The 26,919-nt window shown below is 39.0% G+C and overlaps 2 protein-coding genes across 9 annotated transcripts in view; both read left to right on the top strand.

Moving 5' to 3' along the window:
- LOC106143087 (protein muscleblind) overlaps positions 1 to 13,444 on the top strand; it is a 115,463-nt gene extending 102,019 nt beyond the window's left edge. For 2 of the 8 annotated variants that reach the window (XM_060945616.1, XM_060945614.1), the window contains 6 exons: positions 641 to 724; positions 1,860 to 2,039; positions 3,899 to 3,988; positions 4,180 to 4,221; positions 4,316 to 9,888; positions 10,617 to 13,444. In XM_060945616.1, the coding sequence (XP_060801599.1) occupies positions 641 to 724; positions 1,860 to 2,039; positions 3,899 to 3,988; positions 4,180 to 4,221; positions 4,316 to 4,945 (1,026 nt within the window). In that variant the 3' untranslated portion in view covers positions 4,946 to 9,888; positions 10,617 to 13,444. Of the gene's footprint in view, positions 1 to 640; positions 725 to 1,859; positions 2,040 to 3,442; positions 3,653 to 3,898; positions 3,989 to 4,179; positions 4,222 to 4,315; positions 9,889 to 10,616 lie in introns of all 8 variants that reach the window. The other 6 variants (XM_060945628.1, XM_060945636.1, XM_060945619.1 and 3 more) reach the window with 6 other exon arrangements.
- Positions 13,445 to 15,800: 2,356 nt separating this feature from the next.
- Positions 15,801 to 26,881, top strand: LOC106143142 (golgin subfamily A member 1). Its single transcript, XM_013345151.2, has 13 exons — positions 15,801 to 15,978; positions 16,057 to 16,183; positions 16,248 to 16,298; positions 16,494 to 16,665; positions 17,063 to 17,220; positions 17,434 to 17,596; positions 18,053 to 18,204; positions 18,645 to 18,791; positions 22,242 to 22,465; positions 23,037 to 23,193; positions 23,439 to 23,594; positions 23,796 to 23,908; positions 24,358 to 26,881. The coding sequence occupies exons 2-13, from the start codon at positions 16,067 to 16,069 to the stop codon at positions 24,530 to 24,532; spliced, it is 1,785 nt and encodes a 594-aa protein (XP_013200605.1). The 5' UTR covers positions 15,801 to 15,978; positions 16,057 to 16,066; the 3' UTR covers positions 24,533 to 26,881.
- The last annotated feature ends 38 nt before the right edge of the window (positions 26,882 to 26,919 follow it).

Genomic DNA, 26,919 nt, shown 5'->3' with positions numbered 1-26,919 from the left:
TCGCCGCTGTTGGCCGATCGCTCCTCACTGCTTGTGCATGTTTGTACTTACAATTAATTTCTTAAGTGGCATGACTTGACTATATCCCAATTTACTCACATTGTTATGATCTGGGTATAAGCGGTAATGCAACTTGATCACTGGAACCCTCACTTTTGACACTGTCGCTAACATTGCGGCCCGTCTCTCCTCGACGTCCCTCCTGCACCGCTGTTTGTCTATGTTAGTAATCGTTCAGGATAGCGTTAACATAGATCTACGCTTAATACTTACCAGTAACATACCTACAACTACATGTCAACGACGATTGCCTGACGTCAATTAGTAAAGCGCTGATTAATTATTTACTAGCAAAGTTGGGAGTGCGGATTACGTCACCAGTATCGACTGAATACTTTTAATCGAGACCTGGTTGTTGCCACCTCGATACTTAGCTTGACTTTAGGGTTTCTCTCATGCTTAAAACTTGATGGCGCGGCAATTTGAATTTCATTCACATCACAATCTTTACGCGAGAATACAGCAAAGTAATCGTCGACATGTGATTGTACTGTAATATACTTACGGCGGGGTAGTGAGCGACGTCGAAGTTGGCCGGCCGTCGCACGATGAGTAGCGTATTGTGTGGTTTTGTGTCGAGGTGGGCGGCGTGAGCGGCGCGGGCGCGGCCGCCAGCCACCTCGCCGCGCTGGACCCGATATCTCTGGCCCTGCTCGCCCCGCAGGTAAACTTGCCGCCGATCGCGTCGCACCACCACCGCATCCTTTATTCCCTCGACCCTTACAACAGTTGCCAAATACAAAAAACTAAGGGCCCGCCACGGCTTCGCCCGTGGTTTATACTTAGCAAAAACGCCCGCAGATAATGTAGCTTTTTTTATATATATAAACATCCAAAACTCAGGTCAATCTAAGAAAGTTCGTTTCTCATCATGCCTTGACCGAGATTCGAACCCAGGACCTCCGGTGTCACAGATAAACGCACTGCCGTTGCGCCTCAGAGCCCGTTATTTTTAACGGTCAAAGATTTTTCATATAGTATTTACGAAGATTAGCCAAAGGTATAAAAATTAAACATTACTAAATCTATTTTGAAGTTAAGCATAATTCAACCTTAACCGTGCTTAGATCTAAATCGAAGATTTGCGTTTCGAGATTTATTATGTAAGTTAAACTCAAGTTAGTAAACTCGAAGTCTATTTTTGTAAAATGTATTTTGTTATAGGTAATACGATGATGTCAATTCACATTTATAATTAGCATACGAGTATAATGTTTAACATATCCTAGTATGTATGGCAACTCTCCTCATGTCCTCTTATTTAAACCCTTGGTTTGAATCTAGCACCTGATGTGAATGATTCGCACCCGCCTATCCCGCTTCCAGTCCGTCCTCGCCCCTAAACTACTTCAGGTGGTCGGTGGGTAGCTTGATTGGAAACACCATATGCTTATTTAATAATACAATCCGTTCTTTATTTAATGCATGTAACAGCTTGTCTGGCTAAGGTTTAATTATTCTGTAAATCTAAAACCCTACTGATTTGTTATAGTTTGTATCGTTTTCGTAATCATTTATGACGTCCCTATTTTTTTAATAGAATCTCGTGTGATACGCAAATTGAACAAAACATGATGTCCTAAATGGTTATGAAAAATAGTAAATTTAATCAGCACAAACGATCTGTAATGTTTCTTTACAAGAACAGTTAGGTATTTTGTGCTTGCTGCAAGAATTAGGCTTTTGGTATAAACTAGTGGAGTTAGTCAAAATGGATTTGAGTTTTGCATTGCAAGGTGGCGGCATTGGTTCTACGGAGTTTGTTTAACTCTTTTTGTTTGTTCGTTTTCGTGGCGTAGGCGACGTCGCCCTACCTGTCGGGCGTGCCCGGCGTGGGGTCGACGTACGCGCAGTACTACACGCCGCAGCTGGTGCCGGCGGTGCTCGGGCACGACCCGGCTGCCGCTGCTGCCTCGCCGCTTGGCGTCATGCAGCAACCCGTCTTGCAGCAGAAGCTGCCGCGCACCGACCGCCTAGAGGTAAATATCGATAAGTTTACATATTGGCTAGAGAATATTCGAGTAGCGCTTCCCGGTGTTGTAACTTACAACGGGGGACTTACATCCGGGACTTACAACCCTTAAAGTCAGAGTTGTCTGAATGAATATTCCGATGCTGGCAGAAAACTCAGAATGTTTATACATCTTTACAATAAATGAATTAAAAAAGTAGAATAATTTCCTAAAATTGTTTTCAAAATTTGTGCTTGCTAAATTAGAATCCAGTTCTCATATCATGAACAGATTATCATAAATCCAAAGTATATAATATTTTGAGTTATTTACCGGCTGAGACTTATAATAAAAGGCCGTGGTATTAAGGAGAAGTTGAGGTCCCTACTGTAAGGCAGATATAAGCCTACGCCCCTCCCATGTGTCGTGACGTGCCGGCGCGCGCGCACCGTCCTCGGCGCCCGCGCGAGCGCTTCTGCGAGCAGCACTCGCTTGATACAATCTCTTTTTGGTGAAGGAACTACACTGTTGGCGCAAATTCCCGTTTAACCCCATTAATCATGATGAATGTTAATACAGTTTTTTAAAACATTTTTGATTTTTTTCGTTAAATAAAAGTTGAACCCTAGTGTGGTGAATTGTGCCTAATACGACGCAATAAATGACAAGACAACACTAACGACACAAATATTAATAATTTTTTATCCTTCTCCATAACCTCATCTTTACGAAACTAAAAGTATATTTCAAAGAAATAAAAAAACGTAAAGTTTGGAAAAGATTTACTTTTAGAATTCAATTGTCGGTTAGTATAATATATAAATTTGCGCATGCAGTGTAGTTACGCCATTATGCTTAATTGATCAATCGAATCCAAAAACCCTTTACCTTGTCTAATATTTGTCGAAAACGAACCCGAATAAAAATACGAACAATGCGACGGATGCGATGCTCTTTAAATTGGAACTGGATTGGATTGTAATAAAAATATGTAAATTACCAGAATAAATTCTTAGAAGCGGCGTCGGCGTGAAATTAGCTAATCCCAATTGTTCAATGAATATCGAAATAGGTCGCGATCGCGTTATCGACAATATTATACACCATGTGGCCAAGTCTCGTAGAATGAGGGTTTTCGCTTTTTCTTGCCTCGCCAGATTGCTCTTGCGAGGTGGTCGAAATCTAAAACAATATTAAAGGCAGAATATTAAATTGGCCAAACGTTAGATTAACCACGGATAGAATAGAAATTTGTCGTGGACAACCGGCTACAGAAATTAAGCTGACGCGTATCGGAAAACCCTGATTGTGAAAGACACGCGTTCACAGTCGTCAGCCTCGTGCCTCGCAATCGGCGCGATGTAGATGTAGGGCTGGGCTAGGCACGAGCGCGGGTCGCGAGCGCCGGACATGGCTGGTGTGTGGTGCAGGTGTGCCGGGAGTTCCAGCGCGGCGCCTGCAAGCGCGCGGAGTCAGAGTGTCGCTTCGCGCACCCGCCGCCGCCCGTGGCCGCGCACGACGACGGCTGTGTCACGGTGTGCATGGACGCAGTCAAGGGCCGCTGCGTCCGCGACCCCTGCCGCTATTTCCACCCTCCCCTGCACCTGCAGGCGCACCTTAAGGCGCAGGCGCGCGGCGCGGTACGCCACCAGGCTGCACGCTCTCGCCTCGCTGACTCGCGCTTCTCTTCTTCCGCTTGGTTTCGCCGCGACGCCGCTTCCGTTCTGTTCAGTTCGCGCAAGTCACGCTTCCGTCGCGCTCACGCTTCACTTTTATTTTGTTTTATCTTTCGCATAATCACCTTCTGCCGAGCTTTAGGTGTATTCTGTGCATCTACTACATCGTTATTGTTTCCGTCCCGTCCTGCGACGCTTCGCTTCACGTAGACGGCCGCCGCAGCCCAGCAGCCGGCAGCGAGCGCGACTTCGGAGCCGGGCAAGAAACGGCCGGCGCCCGCCGAGCTCGAGCCGCCACCGGTACAGCTGCTTTGCACGCTTCACCTCCGTTCCTCTCCCGCCCGCACGATCCCTCCGCGCGCCTCTCCCGCCCCCGCAGCGCGCCCGGCGACGCCCTGGCGGCCCGCCCCCGACCGCCCGCGCGTCGCCTGGCGCGCTGATCGCCCGACCACCCCGAGAAACTCCTCTCAACCGTTTGTTTCTCGTTTCAGATGGACATGAAGAGCGTCGGATCCTTCTATTACGATAACTTCGTAAGTATCACTTCGGCTTCGAAGCCACGGAACGAGGTTCACGTCTCGCTACTTGCCGTCAAATATTAATTTAACTATTACTTATCTTTTACAGGCTTTCCCCGGGGTGGCATACAAGCGGCCCGCCGCCGATAAAGCCGGCGTACCAGTGTACCAGCCGGCGACCACTTACCAGCAGCTGATGCAGCTACAGCAGCCGTTTGTGCCCGTATCATGTGAGTACCCCGCGCCCGTCAGCTCCGCCCCGCCGAGCGCGGCCGCGTGTTCGGCGCCAGCCCCGCCCGCGCTGCCGACGTTGCCTGCGCCCCCGCAACCCACGCCGCCGCCGCAGCCCGCTCCGCCGCAACCCGCCCCGCCCGCGCTGCCCACGGACTCTGAGGACTCGCTGGAGGGCTCGCCGCCCGACCCGGCCGCAATGGCTAAAGAGGTGGCGCAGAAGAATTACGCGGCAGCAATCGCTATCGCGGCGCAGCACTCTGCTATGGCGCACGCCGCCGCTATGTATACCCAACAAGCGCTGAAGGCGCGCGCCGCGGTTCCAAATTTGATGCGAGCGCCACTGATGATGAGGCCGGGCTGGCCCGGTCCCCCCGTTCCCATGCCGTACTACCCACAGCAGTACATGTACTCGATGCCGCCGCCCACGCCCCCCGCGGCGGCGGCGGCGGCTGCGGCAGCGGCAGCGGCGGCGGTGAATCCGTACAAGAAGATGAAGACCACATAGAGCGGCGCTCGGCGGAGCGCGGGGCGCGGGGTCTCCGCGTAGAGACTCGTACGTGTGTGAATGTCACCCCGGCCTGTCGGGGTGATTATAGCGCTAAGTGTGCTGTCACATTTGTATTGTATAATTTGTAAGGACGAAGCGAGCGGATTCTCCCTCGCGGATGTCTCGGTAGTTTTACGCTATATATATATATATATTCTATTGTGTATCTTACTCACCGTTTTGATCCTATGCGTGGTGTATATTTTCTCATACCTATATACGATCCCGGTAATAATAACGCTTGAGATGCATGACTGTACGTTTTTTTATTACCTCTTGTCGATCGTCGTTTACCGTGAGTACGTCGTCGTACTGAGAGTTAGCGCTTGGTCCGTCGATCCCGCTACGTACACGCTTGTTCCCGGAGGAAACCGCACGGGTGCGCTTTGGCCGATGTGTCGATCCCGAACCTAGTGGTTACCGGCTTGCGGCAGCGGCCTGCAGCAGGTCGCAGCACCTAACACAGCCGCCTTCTAATTTTCGCATGGATAGAACCCACCACCCCTATACGTTTGGCTCATCAGGTATTATTCTCATTATTCTAGTGGCTCCGTGTGTGCTAAGTGTGCCGGCGTGTTCATCAGTTTAGTAGCATTTTCTTTCGGTCGCACTCCTTTTTATTTATTTTGATCGCTTTCTGTTACATGCCTTCCGAATGACCGCTTCGGCTGTCGTCCGCATTGCAATCTTTTGTCGCTTTATGTGAAAGGCTGCGCGCCACCAAACGCGCCCTATGTCGTGTACACGGACGAGCGCGGACAGGTAACGAGTGCCGCGTGCCGCACCGCACCAAACCCACACACGCTGTCGCATCCTACTATGAAAGGATTTACTTTGCTCACTGTCAAATGTCGTGTCAATAGCAAAAAAATCTATCCGTGTTAGGGCTAGATTTGCAGAAAGCTACAGTTATCATAAATCTATTATGAAACTGAGTGCCGCCTAAGCGGATAATACCAATCGCAACATAGTAACAAGAATATTTATTTACGCTATTTTTACTACATTTGACAATTAGAACCTTCATTGTACGTTAGCAATAACGTATCTTGAAACCGAACCCTGGCAAGAAATTCTTTTGAAGTACGATTTGATCGGCGCCCTTATTTTAGTACTACGCTATAATATTCAGCCACGCCAGCTCCTGCATATAAAGCTATCAAATATGATAGCAATTCCATTACAGGCTTTCTTATGTTTGATGCCGTTGCGCTCTTCCGGCCAAGCAAACAGAGCGAGTGATCAATTTGTCTAAACAGGCATGTACTTACAGAATATTAGGTTAAAATATATTGGTGCAAACACACTATTGTCCCGCTTTTGAAGTAAAAGATATTTGACGTAGAATTACATATTTTTTTTAATACCCAGGACTAAATATATAACTTTGACAGTGTACAATGTACATGCCATTTAAGTATTTGGAACAAATAGTTCACGGGCTCTGATGAAAACCACTTCCTATGCGTTACTGACAACGCTTGATATGACGCTTATCACTTCCTAATCCGACGCTATGAGACTTGTTCCGACACCAAGCTTCCCCTGGGCCCTCGACAACAAACCACGCTCTCTCACCGGCTACCCGCATATTGCCTCTACCAAACGCCATAATGCTTTGTAATTTATGTTGACGCTCGGATTCGCAAAATCTATCACTGATGGGGCCTCGTCTTCGAAATATACTCTTTTATTACATTCTAAAACTTAGTGTAGAAGAAAGAGTCATTAGTAGCTTGGTTAGGGTAGAGAGTAACTGAAATAATAGAAATATTGTTCAATTTGTAATACTTGTACTATAGTAAGTTCGCCTAATAATCGTGGACGAGGTCTTAATGCTAATCTTCCTTATAGGCCTAATTTTAATAGAAAAAGGTAATTGAAAAAGATGACTCATGGAAATGTTGCCTAAAACTATCGCACTTGTAAATATCATTTAATTTCACACGTCTCGTAAGACAAAGTATGTGTTTCATTTATATGGTCTCATTTTTCCGAAGTTTCTATCTATGGAATGCATATTTTGAATTTTAGAGGAATTTGTAATTAAATGACATTTCTGAGCGCTGTTATTATTCCTTTGGCTTATTACCCGCTAAGCCAGTAGTAAACCTTAGGCTTGTTTTAATTTTCATGCTTTCAACAGACTAGTAGAATAAGTGCTTATTAATATCGAGCTGCAGCCAAACATCACGATCACTTCTAGAACGGGCTATTCACAGGTCAAGGTGCGCTAAGATCTAAGCTTTCATTCGGCCTACAACACACGCTCAATAACTCAATCGAGGACAATTACTTAAATTTATTGTTCTTCTACTTCGGCTGAAGACATCTTTCTCCATTGTTTGAACAGCAGTAAGGGTGTTTTAAAACAGACTAGAAATAAAATTATTGATGCCAACCAAAGCCGGAATAATAATAAGGATATTCGGATGCTGTGGCAATGGCGAACGAAAAGCAAAACTTGATGGTAATAGCTTAACAGGCGTGTCATAATGTTTCGATGTCATCATCCATCAGTCATTAATCATGTGCTATAACTGTACCGAGTATTTTGTATTGAACAGTTGATGCTACAACTTACTTGTTGATGATTTTAGTTTTGTATAGTGAGACAAACTTGCTTTCAAATGTGGAAGAAGTCACTCTACAGTATTGCCTTGCTTTACACCTGGTAAGATACAATCAGCTTATATAATATCCTCAGTTTTAAGTGATTTCCTGTTTGAAGCCTCTACTGAAACACGCCTGTCACTTGCATGAATTTCTGCAATAATATCCTCGACGCTGCTACTGTGCTTCTAATTACTTGTTCAAACATTTGGCAGTTTCAGTAAAGGTGACTAAAATATTTTGAATAACGAAGCCTTTATTCTGTCCTGTTAATAAGTTGACATTTAGCTGATTGATAACAATTCGCACTAGTCTAACAAGGTTCCATATGGCTTGTACAGAATGCATTGCGATGTCACAGTCAACTTCTTGATGGGAAGTAAATTTCACCTCTGCTAGTCTCAACTATCAACTGCTAATGGGGGATTAGATTTTTATGTATAAAATTAAAATGCTTACCGTAATTATTTTCGTTTAGAAATTATCGCGTAGTTGGTAGTTGAAATGACGAACAAGGTGGATGAAGGAAAGTCGAAGTGATTTCAGAAATAACCATAACACTGTAAATAGTATATCAACTCGATAAAAGCAACTCGAAAAACATGGGGTTTCCTTATATCAAAGAGTCAGGTAGCGCAATTATTCACTTCGACTTTTCTTTATAATGCTTAAAGAGCTTCGCCGTTACGGCTTCAATTCCTCGCTTACGACTTGTTGAGGCCTCTCTGATGCTTATTTAAAGTGTTCACAGTAGACGTAATAATATATTTGGTTTTCTTTTGTTTGTCGTACAGTAACCGCACTCTAATGGTCATTATGTTGCAGTTTGTACTACCACTAACATGTCACGTCCAGAACTGTCATGTAAGCTAAAGGTATAAGTTTAATTTGACTTTTTACATTAAATTTAACATGCTGTGTACCGCGGCCGCGGCGGCATGGCTGGTCTCCAGATATCATCACGTCGACACTTGTCGCGCTCCCTCACAGCCTTTTTAAGCTTTGTTATAGCAACAGTTGGTATTTATGGGAACACCTTTCGACGCTACAAAACCTCTAGAACGCCCCGCCCTGGTTACAGTTGTCTAGCATCATGCTTTAGCTTTTTTGTAAAATATAGTCACGCTTAAATAAGATTGGCTGCGCAATAATGATTATACTTCAAGCGTTCTGCATGCCATTTAGATCTTATATATTCATACTATGTGCATAGTGCGACGTACTTTAACACAACTCTCTGACGGTAACGGAATCTCACACGAGAATAACTTTAAGCAATGGGCTAGTAATCCATTAATGCAGCGTTAAAATAATTGTGTAATAGTAATGTTAAATACAATATAAAGGTGACACACATTACGTGAGCGCACGTACTAAAGAATGCTTGGAAGGTCCGATCATATTGTGCAACGAATCTTGTAAAGTTATTGTAATATTAAAGCAGCAATAATATTTGATTTGGAGCAATTTCCGCCTTCCGTGTGTCCCGCCGATTTGTGTTTATGTAGCGACTGAGAGAGTACACACGCAATGCAATTGGTTCTCTACCAAACGAACATCGACATAACAACGCGTATTCCTTATACCAATAGAACATATACTTTTGAGATCTAAGTTAGATAGTCATCCTTTTTCGTTATACTCGTATATTTATTTACAATACACTTGCTCTTTGATATTACAAAAACTGTTTCAGCAGTATTTTTCAGACGGCTGTGCATTGAGGATGATATTCAGTGTCAAATGTATGAATGTCACAACAAGGCGATGATCTAGAGTTAGAATTAACCCTATTAACATCAACTCACGAACCATCGGTATGACCGGTTACATCGGTTTTCCGACTGTTTGTGAAGTAGAATTAATTTTCTGGACATATAGCACGGTTTCGCCACAATGAGCAAGTCATGAACTGTCGTATACAATAATCGTAAATAAATTCCGAGACAAGAATAAGTCTGGTAGAACAGAATATATGAGACCGGCAAAGAGATAAAATAAAATAATTTAATGAATTATTAAAAGACATCAAGTTTCTTTTAATTTCAGAAAAGCCTCTCTACTTGGCAATTTATATTGAAGTAACATTTCATACGTGACATGTGAAAATATCGTGTTCAGAATTTGTCTTTGTGGAGTACACAGTGCTTATATGGACGTAAGTGACGACATGGATACTAACAGGTTCTTGTTGTGTTCACAGTTACTGGACACCCTCCCGGTGTGCCAAGATTTTAATCGACAAGGATGTTCGAGACCTACCTGCAGATTTGTTCATATTCGTGAAGGTAAGATATATTTTTTATCGCTTTTATCGAAATTTGAAATAAAAAACTTACAAGATGTCCCCGCGCATGTCTGAAAAGATTTTGGAGAAAGAAAAAGATTACATGCAGTTAAAATAATCAAAATTATACTAAATCCTACCAATCCCTTATATTTTTTTGCATGTCTCTAGTAAACTTTTCATATAACAGCACTATGTATTCATAATGTAGTTTAGTAGAAATTAGTAGTGTTTATTATAACTGGTTTTTGTAATACTTGATTTTTGTGTTATTTTTGTTACCATTCGTGTAGATTCGAGTTATGAGTAGAGAAACTCTATAGATTTAGTTCTGAGTAATTATACTTAAATTTAGATTAAATTCTTTATCATGATTAAATTGTTTAGTTGTGCATTCCCTTGAAGGTTCAAAAAACAATTTTCATTGTCTTTTACAAAATTATCAATCCCTTGCTTTTACCGATAGGCAAATATTATCAAAAAATAACTACCTACTCATGTTCATTTATCACTTGAAGTAGCATAAAATAAACACTTAGATATGTTGCGACTATGACTGCAAAAACTATAAAAATGCTTTCAGTATTTGGCCTATAGTTAAAATTTTTTGTAGAACAAAAATCATATCAAACATAATTTAGAATATCTTCTCCTCATAGGTAGGAATAAGTGTAGCACCGTTGTGTCCGCTCTAATTGTAATATATTTTGTTCTGTTGCGGTATTCCAGGGTGCGGGCTGCAGGTGGTGGGGTGCCGCGTGGTGGTGTGCCGCGACGCCGCCGCCGGCACGTGTCGCCGCGCCGCCTGCCGCTACTACCACATCCCCGTTCAATTGCCGCCAGCCCTCAGACCCCCCTAAATAGACTTCCTCTCCCCCCTCCACCCCCCCAACCTCACCCCGTACCCTCATTGCCACACCTTCATCTTCATTCCTTCCTCCATCATTTAAAGCATCCAATTTTTAGACGCGTTATGCCAGACGAGCGAAATGACAGATATTCAAAATACCAACGTCATTCCCAAATACCAATAAAAATACAGCCAATTGGAGCCATGGCTCTTTTTTGTTTAACTTTATTGTGACTTCGCATGGCAGGTGTTTTTCATCGACAAAGTGCGATATGTGGGTTAAGACTGACATGCTGCATGACTGACGATGCAAAGCCTGTCATATTTTGTCTGGTGATATTTATGCGTATATATTTCTCCCCTTACCCGTCCCTTAGCCAAGCGTCGCCCGCGCCCAGTTATCCATATCGATCGCGCCTCTGGCACACTCGGGGAAGTCCCGCGGCGGAGGTGGTGATATTTAGTGAATATCGGTTAGTGTAGCGACGAGGCCATCCGGCCCCGTCGAATGTGAGTAGTAGTCTTCGGGAAGGAGTGTGTACATAAGTAGCGGGATATATTTCTCAGGCACGGTCATGCGATTGTGATATGAATAGATTTCGAGACGCCGGAGCCGTTTGAGTAATTTTATCGAGATCGTACCGAGATTGTCGAATAGTAGTTAGTGAGGTTTCAAATGTTTTATTACTATTGTATATTATTTTTTAAGATACGATATGAGTTCCTGTAAAGATCGGTGCGCGCAGCACAGACACTTTGTTGTATATAAGCGATATAATATGTACGGGTGGTGGAGCGGCGCTCGCCGTAGCTCTGCCGACGGCTATGGCCGGTGTCAAAAGTTGCATCACCCCACTCCTAATGTGAGCATTTTGTGAGAATTATGTTACTTTTTATGTACGTTATGAAATTATGTTTTTCTAGATGACAAGTTTTACACTAGATTAGATTAAGCGAATCAGTAATGGAACACCAATAGCGTAGCCGCTTCTCTCCTTCGGCACCTGAAACTTTTGACGCCGGAGCACAATTATTGTTCACGTCGGGTCGAGGCCCGTCACACTTAGCATAGAGTATCACGACACTCGTAGAGTGATAGAGGACAAACATTCGAAATACAATGAACGTTATCGGACAATATTTAAAAAAACGATAAAGGCATACTTCCAAGCTATTAACCTAAATTCTAGGATAGAACGTCGGCTTTTATTCCAGATAGATTTTGCTAGATAATCATTCTTTTTCCCGATCGAATCCCGTCTATCAAAGCACAAAATATTACCGACGATCGAGTCCGATTACCTCTCGGTGAGTGCAGCATAAAGAAATAGCTACCTACTTATATTGTTTTCGACACAAACAGTATTAACGTTTTGATCAAATTTATCTCGTCGTATGTATGTAGAGGTGATATGCGGATAGTAAGAGAGTGAGAGAGGCGGGAGCGCGTCGCCGGCGCGGCCTGACAGTCTCCGCTGCGCCGGCGCACGGCCCCGAGGGCATGGAAGCCTAATGCCTAATATTATTCCTAGTCCATATCCTTTTTGTTGATCAGTCATGCGATTAATGTTAGAATAAATATTAATAATTTAATTTATTCCTCCCATTTAGTGGATATTTTGATAATGATATATTAATAATGAAATATTTAAGATACATAATACATATTTGATTCTAAATCCTGATAAAGTGACACTACTTTAGTAATTTAGTCGGGGGGATACTTGTGCCGTGATTATATTTTTAGGTATATATTATGAAATAATTCCTAGCGTCGGAATTAAAGAAGTGATTAATGTGTAAGCGTGTTATATTTATTGTCGTAACGTAAGTGGAATGCCATATCGATAAAAGGTGAATATCGGAGTGGAGTCAAACTCAGTAGTAACTCGTTGCGTTTGTTTATGTTGGTTGTTATATCGGTCCCGTGCTAAGTGAACACTTCACTTTTATCAATACGGCACTATGACTCTTATATATAAGTTGTCATTTTATTTTTTTGTTGAAATTTATCTGTTCATGAATTATTTGTTGCCTATAATTTTTATAATCAAAATTTTATGATCTGACGCATTTATTGTAAGACAAGCGATTACTTTTATAATTAATTAGTGTGATAATATAATTATGGTATCAAATTGCCGTTGTAAAGATTGAACATCGAAAGTATCCTTCCTGTTTAGAAGGGACTCTTCAGGCCCGAGATTTCTAGCGGATTTTATATATTTTTCTTTTTGTTGTATTTTTAATGTTGCGTGTGTCTTACACATAATATATTTCATTTTTGTGATATTTTTAACTATAAAGTACTGTTATTATAATGCATAATAAAAGAATAATGATGACCTAATTAAAATATTCAAGATATTATTTGTAAATCACAAAAAAAAAATGTAAAACTGTAAATATATTGACAAAAAAAATGAACTGCAACACAATAATTGATTACTATATCTCTCATCAAATACATTGTAAGTTGTTTGAGTACCTAATATTGGTATCTTATAATGTAGTAAGTACCTACAGTCTACTTTAATGCTAAACCGGTCCAGTGAACAAAGTATTGATAATATTGTGAACATTTTTTTATTCACGAACAATCACAGAAAGTACATGACATTGTAATATTATTTATGAAATTACTATGTGATGTGATCTTCGGATCAATTTTGAGTACAGCATAGATAATAAACAACTGAATATGTGATTTGTTTGTTTTATTTTCCTAAGCTTATCCATATCTCTATCGTTATTAATAGATATCTGTTTAATATCATTGTAAATGGGAACCTTGAAAACGGAAAGGCCGAAGACGAACCTACTTGACCAAATTGGGACGTCGTAACAAATGGTCGGCGAAGAGTACCCCAAACAAATAATCTCGCACTATTCATATGTCAACCTACTTGTAGAGTTATGGTGGCAGTAATTTTAGAACTGGCGACCCGCCTCGGCTTCCCACAGGAAGCATTTATAGATGTAAACCTTCCTCGGAAAAACCTCTTAATATTTCAATCGGGAACAAAATCGTCCATAATGGCCGAGATTAGCGCATAGGCAGGTCATACAGACAGAATATAGGGGAACTTTATACGTAATACCTAAGTAGTGATTAAAAAAAGACTGAATCATTCCGATTTTTATTGGTTTACAAAAACATCCTAAAATCTGTTAGGGAATCATTTAGGTACATGGGAAGCTATTTCCGTCTACCCCACTAGTCCCATTGAGTTCTGACCTCTAGTCGCACGAAAGAATATAACCAGGAATTAAATAATAAGTTAAAATACAGTAAGGTCGCAGCAAAAGCTTAATATAGATGAACTGCTTATTTACCTAACTTTGAGACCACTGAATTATTAAACACTAATTGGATAAAGGGTCATAGTAAGTTAAGTAGGTACTTTCAAAACTTACAGTCCATATAAATTTGATGCCTCACCTCGTTCGATCACGCGGATGAGGTCCACAAAATGTAGTTCTACTTACTAACCACATTAACTGTGTGTCCGAGTCGAAAAAAGTTTCGAAGGTCAGAGCGTTCCAGTTGGTGCGGAATATAAAACCAGTAGTGTTTAGAAGTAAAAATGTACATAATCCACTTTATCTAGGTAAATGGATAATCTTAATGAGAATAAAAATGTACATAATCCACTTTATCTAGGTAGATGGATAATCTTAATGAGAATACTTGCAATTCTAATCCGTCTTATACGCTTGTACGGCCTAAACTATAGGCCGCTTTTTATAAAATTTTAAATGAGTGTAAGTACCTACTTTAGTAACTAGATAAGTTCAATACTCCACATTATTAAGGAACTGCAAAAAAATGTTCAACTAAAGACTACTCAACATTAAAATTGGTCTATTTTAGTTCGGCTGAATCGGTTGATCAGCAACACGCTTCTTTTGATCGTAAGGGAAATCGATTACCTACTTGATAAAGCAAAAATGGAAGTATTGTAAGCTGCTCTTATCCATTAAGTATTATAAATTCGCAAGTTTGTCTCGCTGTTATACTTTCACAGCTAAACCAAAATTGTGTTGTGATAACTACTACCAAATACCAAACTTATTTAGTTATCCCGAGTTCGAACTCTATAATTGCTGTCTGATAAATAACGTTAAGGAAGTCCCAGCTAATCAACTAGTTAAGTTCAAGACTATAATTGTACCCAAATCGGTCAGTGTCTTCAACAAAATGGATTCCACACCATATAATATAGTTTATTTTATAGAGTCCCTGACCTCATTTTCCAGCATAGTACGCGCACCCTTCGTTGAAATCGTGAACGAAAAAATTTTCTATTGTTAATAACATTGCCAGCAGTAATAGAGGGTCACTTAAAAAAGTAGGTATAGTACCTAGTTATACCATCTTCGATACGGTGATTATTACGCACATAAAAATTATATTATATGTAGGTAAGGTTACAATATAGATACAATGAGATTTATCTTTACATAGGTAATGATTAAGTGGGATTTCAGCATGAAATTTAAATAAATAAATTGCTATTTCATTTATATTTATGTCTCAAACCACTATGCTATCTTTATAGATAGTTGAACAATTGTGAATTCTTACAGACGAGTGATATATGGCGTTGCTAAAATTAATAATCACCTATTTTTCGCCGTGTATTTCCCGGCACTAATATAAAATTGAATAGAACCGCTTCATCTCTTTCCCACAGATGTTGTAATAGAATATTAAGGGATAGGCTTATAAACTTGGGATTCTTCTTATAGGCGATGGGTTAGCAACCTGTCTCTATTCTATCTTTCATTAGACTAAACAGCTGAACGTGGCCTGTCAGACTTCCAAGACTGCTGGCTCTGTCTGCCCCGCAAGGGATACAGATTTGATCATATGGATGGATGGATGGTATTTCAATAATATTCCTGACTTGCTGACTTGACTTTTTTCTTTATATAAATGTATCATGGGCGGATGTGAAGAAGTTTAAAAAATAAGTCATTACGTCAACGTCAACCTTACATACTACTGTCAATGCTAACTGGATGTCAACTTTATTTTTCATCATGTAATGTCACTAGCTAGTATTGTAATGTTCGCTTCGCGAAGAAAATTGTTAATCTTGCGAAGATACATATTTATTTCTTTCACTTTAAATACATATTTTTTGTCTATATTATTGTCTTTCAGTGCTTTAAAAGATAATTATTATGTTTTCAAATGTTTGGATATGAGAAACATCTTTAAAAGGTGGTAAAAAGGTAAGTTGTCGAAACTTATCGGGGTAATTTACATTACTTGGCTTGTTCCTACTTTAAATAATCCTCATTTGCTTTCAGCACCGTAACAATGTTTGCCAGTTTAAAAAGCAAGATAAAGGAGGAAACTGGTAGCGATATCAGTAAATTGACAAGCAGTTGGCGTAATGGAGCGTTTTTAGGTCGCATGTCGCTTAGAGACGATTCTGTAAGTGTAAATCTGTGTTTTTAATGTTGAATCTACTTTCCTGAGCTAATTGAAATTGTTTTAGTCCACAGCAAGTCCAAGTAGTTCGGGTGGGCCAGGAGATTCGACGTCTGATGTAAGTAACCACTACTATTACTGTGTGCACTGCACATTCTTCTTTTGTAAGGTTTCTATAAAGCGTCCTTCAAGTACAATTCTGGTCTTTCACAACAACATTTCCATTTATAATTGTGGAAAAACCAAGCTATGTTTCTCTTTTATTTATATTTTTTGTTGTTGTATTCTGTGGATGTATCAATTTTATTTTCAGTCTATTTCCCCACAATTGGAGTCATATTTATCAGACCGCACGGGTGGCCAAGTGGATCAGGCTGGCTTGCAGCAACAGTACTCAACTCAGTTGGAAGTCAAACTCAAAGACAGAGATGCTTATTGGGAGAAGAAGATTGAGGAGCTTAAACTTTCTTTAGCTTCTGTGCAGGGTAAGTGCAATATTTTTTATCATATAAAAAAATAAAGATTATGCTAAATTAATTGTCCTACTGAACCTTTGCCACCCTGTGAGTCACAATACTTTTTTATCCTAACTGTTCAACCATCAATTCTTGATTCTCTAAACAAAAAGATTTTATTATAGTTGTAGTTAAGTACAAGATCAATATTTTTTGTACACATTGTAATTGTGGAGAAGGAATAAACATTATTATCATTATTTGTCTGTTATGTTTTCATGGCTTAACCAATTTTTAAGGTATACTAAAGATATAGACAAAATTTTTATGAATATAGTTGCATATCATCAAAGGATGTCATGTTTGGAGGAGTTGTAATATTATATTATATCATTGCAAATTACCTGGTGTATTTTTTTAAATATAGGATCAGAAGCAGCAGCTGCGCAAGCAGTGGCCCGTGCGGCGCAGGCAGAGGCTGCGACTGCGGCGCGCCAACGAGACGCGGCTGAAGCGCAACTGCGGTCGCTACGGGAAAGAGTCGCCGCTGCCGAGCGAGCACAGGACCGGCTTGATGCCCTCACTGTATGTATTACCCTGGTCTTTCCCCTGTGCTCTCTTTTTTACTAGATTTTAGAAGATTTATTTTAATAATGCTAATTCCTTTTGATTTATGGATTAAAAGATGTGGTCCTATTCTTTCCCATGGGTGTCGTAAAAGGCGACTAAGGGGCTTAGAGACTTGGGATTCCCTCTTTATACATATGTGAAAAATTAATTAATACTTATTATTTGCAGGAAGAACTCGAGCAGTCTCGTCGCGAATGGTCTCGCGAGCGCAGTGAGCTGACGAGCGCTCTGAGCGAGGCGGAGGCTCGCGCGCGCGACCTCGCCGACCAACTGGCCTTAGTCAAGGCTGCTTTGCCTGCAGACAATGCCATGCATCACATGCATGAAGATGGTAACAAACATTATGCAAGGAGAATTAGAGCAAAGCTGTGGTTAAAGCTACCTTTCCCACAGACAAGTATGGAGATGATAGGGAATATTTCCACATGGCTTTCTTAAGTTTGCAGGAAGACATTGAATGCTTGAGGTTACAAACGGGTGAAAGTCTTTAGGTGAAGTTATGGTAGTGGACTTCTTGAAGGTTACCTGAGGAATTGTTCGCCTTCCTACACATTATCATAATCTCAAATTTCCAAATGCACTTCAATTTTAGTTGGGTCTTTAACAATAGAAACGACTGTCATTTTTCATATCATTTAAAGTATTAAAAAAAGCAAACAGGTTGCTAGAGTTCCTCCCAATATATGTCATCGAATGACATGGCTCCTACCGTTTCGAGTCCCGAAGCAAAAATGCTGAGAAAAGAACTGTGCAGTAATGTGAAAGTGAATTGATTGCTTTGTTGCAGACAAACGGGCGATGACAGAGTCGGGATGCGTTGATTATGATCGAGTATGTCGCGAACGAGCCGTGTTGGCGCGACAACTGCAAGAGGCTAAGGTTGCTTTGGCAGATGTCAAGACGTCATGGAGTGGACAGATAGCCTCGCTGGAGACACAGGTAGCTATATTCAACTAATGGGAACAGGTACCATTGACCATTGCGAGGTACCGGTACCTGAAGTATCCGCCGATACTAATCTAATTTATGTCAGAGTAAGAAATTGTGACTAGTGAGTGACTTTAGCAGTTAATTGGCATAATCGGGATCCAAGCTAAGTTTTAAGTCTTTTTTGTTACTGCATATTAAAAAGTTTATTTAGTAGATGACTTGTACAGTTTAAAATTATTTACAAAAAAACAATTATGTTCACTTTGAGGTGCATGGTGTGGTGAGGTTTACAATTGCGCATGCCCAAGCATGGATATATTAAATCACTTTTGTCATACCCAAAAACTATCAATACACTTTATCTAAAACACTTAACTCTTGTTAAAACCACTCAGCTTTAAATATAACTGCTAATATGCACCATGGAATGTCACATTAACTGATCATAGGTGGCGCGACTGTCGCGGCAAGCGGGGGAAGAGGGCGCGGAGAGGAGAAGAGTAGAGTTGGAGAAAAAAGAGTTACAAGAGAATCTAGTTAACATGTCGGCAGAGCTGGAGAAAGTTCGACAGAACTTAGCTAATAGCGAAGCTAAGGTAAATTATGGTTCATTTCTTCTTTTGTAAAATAGTGTATAGGTATTACTGTTTATAGGGTTTCTACAAATAGCCCATAGTTGTCTCAAAATTAACTTAGGCCTATAGGTTTTTTTCTAGTCAAAAAAAATATATCATGCCATTTTCTTAGTAATAATTGCATGTTGTTGACATTTAACTTAATATTAACACTATCATTAATGTATAGTTTACTTGCGCTGTTGTTAATCATCTCATGATATCTGATACCACGGCTGCGCTGTATATAATCGGGTACTCCTTATACTCGTATTAATTATTAAGAGTTTTCTTGTATGTGATGATCTGAATAGTGTTGCCGAACTATCCATAATTTCATTCGAAAAAGGCCACACTTTAGCAATACTATTGAAAGTACAATCTGATAGTTCATCAATAGTTTAACAATGAATAGTTACTTCTATCGAGCAGCAACGCTTGATCCTAATATAACGTGGTTGTCACTTTGGTGGGGCGCGCGTCAGGTGGTGCGGCTGAACGGCGAGGCTCACTCGCTGGCGATGGAGGTGAAGGCGCTGCGCAACTCCCAGGACCACTCCGCCGTGAGTTCCAGCCTCTACAGCATTTAGATTGTAGTACAAAAAAATGCGTTGTAAGTTCTGAACGCATGCGACGTGACGCGATTTATTTGGTAGGGAAGTAGCGTCTCAGTGTTGCGCGATCTTTTCCTTATAAAGATGGTTTAGCACAGTCGCTTGCAGAGCAATTTGACACTTCCCCTTGAAGTTTTTGGCTCAGTTTTTTCTGCAATCTCGCGGTACAGGGTTTGTTTAAAACAAATCGACATAAATAAATAAACTAGAGAAATAATTTAGATAGAGGCGTAACATAGGCAAAGTTATTTGGTTGATTCGGGTCACGTCGTATATCATGTGCGTTCAGAGCTTTAGCAAGCCCTGCACCGTTCAGCTTCATAAACACTAAACAAGGAAGCGAAACATTTTGCGCAAACTCACCTCATTTATTGTGTCAGACAAAGAGTGAGTGAGACAACAAATGATGCCTATATTACTTAGCTAAAGTTACATTCATAAACAATTACGATTGTCAATTTTTGAACACGATTTATTTATTAAAAAGTTCATTTGTAAGGTACATTTTGAAGCGTGCATACACAATCACACGTGTAATGTAGCCATCTTGGTACACCCAATATTTTACCTTTTTTATTTAGTGAATATTTTTGCATGTAGTTTTACTATTATTGATTTAATTTGGGTGTTGCAATGTGTATTTAGTAGTTTTATAAGAAGTTGAAGGCGTGTAAACAAACTAAGTTGTAATGGCAGCTAGTCAATGAATTTCGTAAACGAATATATTAAAGTCATTTTAATGAGTGTAGATTGTATCTATAAGTACTAAATCGGTGATAAATATCGTATGAATGAAAGTTGATACAGGTCTTCTCTTTTTTTGTTTACATATTTCTATCTTCTATGGTTTTTTTTTGTTAGAAATGAAGATTGATATAGTATACAACATATATGGGTAAACTTTGTAATTTGTAATTACCGTCCATTTTAGTCTTGGACATAGTGTGAGACATAGTCCACTCCGAGCTACTCGGACTGGATTGCATTAATATACCTATGTATTAGATTTTGGATGTAGTTTACGGAATACGTAAATTTAAAAATTTTACTTTTTTAGTGATTTGGTTTACTTTGACAACAAAAATAGAATACAAGTATTTTGTAATAAGCCTTTATAAATCCTGATAGTACACGTATGTCATGTTCTTGTTTACAGAATTTCCTTGTTAGTTAAACGTTTTCGCACGCCCACGCGGGGTTAGCCTTTATGCCAATATAATATCTGAATAAAATCTTCATCAGTCATCTAAAATCTATGCGTATAACGTTTCTTGTGGATTTTTTTGTATTGCTATCGATTAGAATTTTTTTTCATGGATAACTAATTCTACATATTTTTCTATTTATCAATTCTTCCTTTTTTCTTTTCTATTTATTTAATTGAATTTAGCATTAAGAAAATGATTTTGCTTTCCACTTGACTTTAGCTTAGTTTGTGCAATTTTAGGTTGTTATTAAGTAATAAAGATAGAAATATAATGTGTAATCGCTGTTATATTCTTTTTGTTGAAGTTGAAATAACGAACATTTTATTGTACCTTATTTCAATTTAAATAATTTTGGGTCAAAGTTGATTTTAATACATTATCTGCTCTTAAGCTGATGAATACATTGCCATTTCTAATAATTATCTAACAACACTTGGACATAGATTTACGATTGTACACATAATTTGCCAGTGCTGACCACTGTCAATATTTTTTGGAGCTGTGGTTACACGATTTTATGTATGTGATGCACTACTGTACTGGGGCTCTATCTTATTTGTCACTCTCAAATTGTCGCGGTTATCTGCTATAATTCTCGATAAGTTATGATGTACACGGCACGTGATGATAGTGACGGTGCGTCAGTGACGCCTTGCTCTGTGGTGACACAGGTGGTTTCAAGAGGCTTGCTTGTTTTGTGATAAATATATTTTTTTACATTCCACGTAAGTTATTTTAGATTTATCATTTTTTTTGCCTATAAATTTTAGAGATTATGTTGCAGAATAATTGCAATTTTTTTAATAAATATTTTATTTAGATTAAATACATATTTTTTTTATTTTACCTTGATCATCTTGTTTTTGTATATACTGCATGTGCTGTGAATGTTAAACTTAACTCTACTAACATTTGCTATTACCTACTAGTTTGCACGATCTACCTCTTCTTGGGAACATGTGGATGAATTGTAAACAGTTGCGCTTTAACGTGGTTAATGAAAATTATAACAAACATTTAAGGCACAGGTGAAATGAAGAAACAGATTTTGTTGAACTTTAATGAGAAACTTTTCGTTATTTCTAATCAAAGGAATAATAATGTTATTTTACACAAGTTATTTTTATTAATGGTGGCAATAAATATTCTAATGAAATTCCATGACGCAATAATAGCCACTCGATTTACGGAACTGCCTGCAAATGAGTCGATGATTGCTTATTTAGTTTGTGACTGTGATATAATTTATATATCAGTTTATTTGTTTTAAGGCCAGGTACATTAACAAAATTGTTTCTTTTTTATAAAAAGTTAATTACAGAGAAGCGTGAACAACTTGTTATCGGCAACAATAGTGTTTAGAAATTAGTCTATTATGTTAACCGCACTTCGGGTCGATTCGGTCCGCTCTTTTTAACGTTAACACGAATAAAATTCACGTCTATTAGTAGATAAAACTGCAGTTTTAACAATTTGAAAGGTTATATAAAAAGTGTTTATAACTTAAAATTAACTATCGTTGATAGTTTTCGGTTATCGAAGCGGTTAATTACACAAATATTAGTCAAAATCTAGGTTCAGAGCTTAGTGAATTAAAATTTCGCTTGCAGGATATAACGATGGACCTTGAAAAACGAATACAAGAGCTAACAGAAGCAAACGAACAACTGAACGTTGCTTTGGAGAATGAACGGACCCTGGTGAAGATCCTCAAAGAGAAGGTGGACAAATCCAACAGGCTGTATGACGAGCAAAAGGCTGAGGTGACCAGATTGGATATCCTGATGACTGAACTCAGAAATGACTGTGTGGAGTTGAAAAAGAAATATGACATGTGAGTTTTGTATTTTAAATTATTATGTATCTACCTAACTATTAAATGTTTAAAACAGGGCATTGACTGACTGAATTACTGACATATTAGCACACAGCACAAAACTCAGAGATTTGAAATTTGACATGTAGTCGAGGTCTATAAGTGCACTAAGAGAGCATAAAAAGAAGGTTTTACATAAAATGGTAAACAGGTAAGCATATAAAACTTATATAGTGACCTGCTCCTACTTCGCATAGATAATATAATAATGTGAAATTGACTATCAATTGAAGTATTCCGTTATTAGTAAATTCATTACCGAATCGGGGCTGCAGGATGTCTAATCTTGAATACGGTTCAGTCGTTGTTAAATCCTCTTTAAATTTATTACCGGTACAATCCAACGTTATCGAAGAAACTATTTATTTGATCATAAGCACTTGTTAAGTCAATGTTTTTGGCAATGTCTTATCGCATACTCTATCACTGTGTAAAACAATCTATCGGAATACTATCTAGTCTTCAAAGAGTACGCACTCTTTTGCAACCTATGAAGATCATATGTTCAAAAGGCATCGAAATTATTCAGGGAGCGGCGAGAGAAAGACGAAGCTATACTCCGCAACGCACACATGTCCCAGTCGATAGAGATGTGTCAGAGCAACGTGCGCTACCAGGAGACTGAGATATCTGACCTGAAGGCGAGGATAGCAGAGCTGGAGGCCGTCATAGCTCAACACAAGGAGGTAAGATCATACAACTGTCTCTGTCTATCCTTTTAAAAATAGAGCAATACTCCGCGAAACACATGTCTCATAAATGATTTCAAAATATTTTTACTCAGACTGGTCAAAGATATTTTTCACTTGATTGCTGTTTTTTAGTACAGTCAACCGTATAAGGTATCTTTTAAATTGAATGACGCGGTAATAGAGTTGAATTTGCAATGCATTTGGGTAGACTGTTCCTGTATGTATCAAATTTCTTTCAGAACCAAGCGGCGTGTATGCTAATAAAAGAAAATGAAGAGACGAGAAAAGCGGAGATCGAACAGTTGAATAGAAGAGTCCAGGAGTTGGGTGAAAGCGAAGAAAAACTTAAAAAGACTATTCAAGACTTTGAAACTGAAATCTGTGATAAAAATAAGGTGAATTGTATACACATACAAACAAATTTGTATTGGCCTCTGTGGTCCGCTGCGCCACTAGTGCGCTTGGCTGTGACACCGAAGGCGGGTCGGGTTCGAATACCGGCTAGGGCATGATGAGAAATTAATGTACTGGTGTGACTACGGATCGACTGTGAATTGTTGCGGCTAAAAACTAATGGACGATTTCCTTACTTCCAGAAAATAAAAACTTTAGACAGTCGGATAGCGGACATGAAGAAGACTTTGCAGCGGGAACTACAGAGCAGCAAGTCGGACCTCTCTTCGGCCGAGGAGCAGGATATTAGCAGAAGGTGAGCTTTTTTTTTCTATTTCTTCCGTTTCAGTGTGTCACTGGCACAAATATATGCATTGGAATTTCTTGAAAATTAGCATGCCCACGCATCATGACGGAAAAGGTCATTTCAACAGGGCGAGTGCGACATCTTTACATTAATTTATACCTATTAGTTTTTTTAAAAGCCGAGCAATTCCGTGAAAATAGTACCAGTGCACGCTAAAGAAATTTCCTACGGTTTTCATTAACATGTTTGAAGGTCTAACATTCAGGCATGTCAGAGATGTCAATAACGGTGTACCAAATTGGTGCATATTAGGTATAGCAGTTTTTGAACCGCGTAGGCATTACGTATTACTACGTTACGCAACATTTCTCTAATGCCAATTAAACAACAACATTTCACTAATTGCTCCAACATAATGGCCAATAACATCCGGTAACTTTTGACTCATTGCTCGTCAGGTACTTAAAGCACGTTGTGCTGCGGTTCCTGACAGCGCGGGAGTTAGAGGCGCGCCAGCTGACGCGCGCGCTGGCCGCGCTGCTGCGGCTCTCCGCGCACGAGGAGGCGCTGCTCCGCGCCGCGCTGCCGCCCAGGACCGGGCTCGCGGCTTGGTTCCCCTCACTGAACACTTGATAAACCCCGGCAATGTTTGAGACTTTCATTAAAAAGACTCAGTCAACACTTGAGACTTCGTCAACATTGATAGATTCCATCTGTTTTGGTCGCTTTCTCAACATTGGTAGACTCCATCAGAAATAAAATTGTTTTGATCGCTTTTCTTACGCTCGCACTGCACTATGCCGGCCAGGATCGGGTTTGCGGCTTAGTTGCCCCTCATTGTACACTTGATAGGCTCCGACAATATTTGAGACCATCGTCAAAACGTGAGACTTCGTCAACATTGGTAGACTCCATCAGAAATAAAACTGTTTTGGCTCTAGACGTACTGCCGTTGTGCAGATTTAGTGACTTGGTTCCCATCACATAATAATACTTACAGGGTGTAAATATTAGGTATATTTCCATGAGTGATATGTTGACGTCGTGCCTATTTTCCCCACATATTCGGACAAAATTGACAACGATTGATGGAGTCTCTATCTGATATATAACAGTTTCTGAAAAGTGTTGAGTCTGAAATTATAAAACATCGGCTGTCTACGGCTGACATGAAATCATATTTTTATACACGCTTGCTGACTAGGATAACAAGCAGTTTCACGTCTGTTCATGAGTGCTACCACTCCACACCAATACATCAAGTATTGCATGAAATATTCTTCTAGATATTGAGCATGTTTAACACTATTTACCAACTTCAGTGTATCCGAATTAATGTATTGATTACAAAAACAAGGCTTGATAAAAATCTGAATGTCTACACAACTTCACACTATGTTCCGATTTTGGAGGCGAGAGCGGGTGATTTGTTATTGGTTAAGGTAATTTTCACATTTTTTTTTCGCTTTCTGTATGTATTTTTATGAAAACTCACTCAGTTTTATCGTCCGAATATGCTGTGAAAATTACCTCAACCTATAAAAATTTAAATAGACGGACAGTTACAAATAGCAGGATTTCTTTTTATAATATTTAGAGATGAGGTCACTTTAGCTTTATAGAGATTTATTTTACGAATAAAATATGACACGATTTGCCACTAAAAATTATTTCAGTATAATAGAGATCTCGAATATTTAATGTTGTGTTTGTAAGTGAAAATCATTTGTTTATAATGAAGTATTGTAGAATCCACGTTGATTATTTACGAAGAACATAATTATTTATTGGTTTCAATTTTGAGGAATTATTTTTTTATGAAATAATTTTATGTGATGATATATTTATTTTTGACGAAATTGATACTAGTAAATTCCTTTACAAAAAAAACCTACCCGTATTAACGTAGAATTTGTAAATCATTATGATATATTGAAATTAGGTTATAATAAAAAGTGTAATAGTATTTTTACAGTATTTATTAATGTTTTAATTTTGTTATGTAAAGTGTTGAAAGTTTAAATGTTTGCCTTAATAGTTGCTAGTCACTTGTATAATTTGTTTATGTGTAGATATTGTTCACCGCTTCCAAATCATTCCATACTATGGGACCCTGCAAGTTGTCCTACTTCGCAATAAATTCGCTCATAAATGTTTGTTCATATTATAATAATAAAAAATAGTACAACGAAAGATTTTAGAAAATTTCAACAGAACCGATGCCGCAATTAAATATTTCTTTTCTATATTAGATGTGCCATCTTACATTTGTTCTAGCATTATCAATTTTTTATCTACGTTACTATGTATTAGACATCGAGTTTCTATTCTCATTTAAATTAGAATTATTGAGTTTTTAAGCCAACCAGAAAGTTTTATTTCATGTGAAAATTTAATTTACTGCTTGGAGTCCTTTTGCATTCAGGCAACTTGCAGATTAACCCGATATATTTTGATAACTATTGTTATATTTTAATTTTCATGTAGTTCATGTTTAGGTGAGTACATAAAAATGTATAATGATTTTTGTAATATTAGATTTATTTTTTAATTAAAATGACGAGTTGATAACACATCACAATATTTATGTTATATAAGAAATAGTAATCAGGTGCTTATAAAATTATATATCTATATAATATGAAAATAACTGCGGAACTAAACCACTGCCCCCTAAATAAATTAAAAATAGCAAAGTGAATTTTATAGTATCGTTGTAAGGCTGCGCTTTATGGTAAAAGTGCATTTTTACCAACTACTGAGCGTTCTAGTAATAATTACCCTTGTAAGATGATATTACGAAACGAGAACAATATTCGAACATTTCATTTTTGCGAGAGAAAATAATGAAAAAGGATTCACGCCAAAGATTTATGCGTCGTAAAGTCATAGCGGATTGGATTTACTGGAAAAAATGAAAAAGGTTAATTATTTAATTATGTAGATACAAATTGATCTGAAATACATGTCAATAGTACATCCTGATTTGTTTTTTTTTTATATTAGTTCGATCTGATCTC

This window comes from Amyelois transitella, chromosome 2 (assembly GCF_032362555.1).
Source record: "Amyelois transitella isolate CPQ chromosome 2, ilAmyTran1.1, whole genome shotgun sequence".
NCBI lineage: Eukaryota > Metazoa > Arthropoda > Insecta > Lepidoptera > Pyralidae > Amyelois > Amyelois transitella.
The sequence above is the reverse complement of the archived record's forward strand: the minus strand, read 5'-3'. Positions and strand labels throughout refer to the sequence as shown.

What these genes read in the sequence shown, in the direction of transcription:
- LOC106143142 (XM_013345151.2), top strand. Translation starts at nt 16,067, where the DNA reads ATGTTTGCCAGTTTAAAAAGCAAGATAAAGGAGGAAACTGGTAGCGAT. An exon ending in TAGCTAATAGCGAAGCTAAG is followed by an intron (nt 18,792 to 22,241) that starts GTAAATTATGGT and finishes TTTCGCTTGCAG; the next exon opens with GATATAACGATGGACCTTGA. An exon ending in TTGAAAAAGAAATATGACAT is followed by an intron (nt 22,466 to 23,036) that starts GTGAGTTTTGTA and finishes GAAATTATTCAG; the next exon opens with GGAGCGGCGAGAGAAAGACG.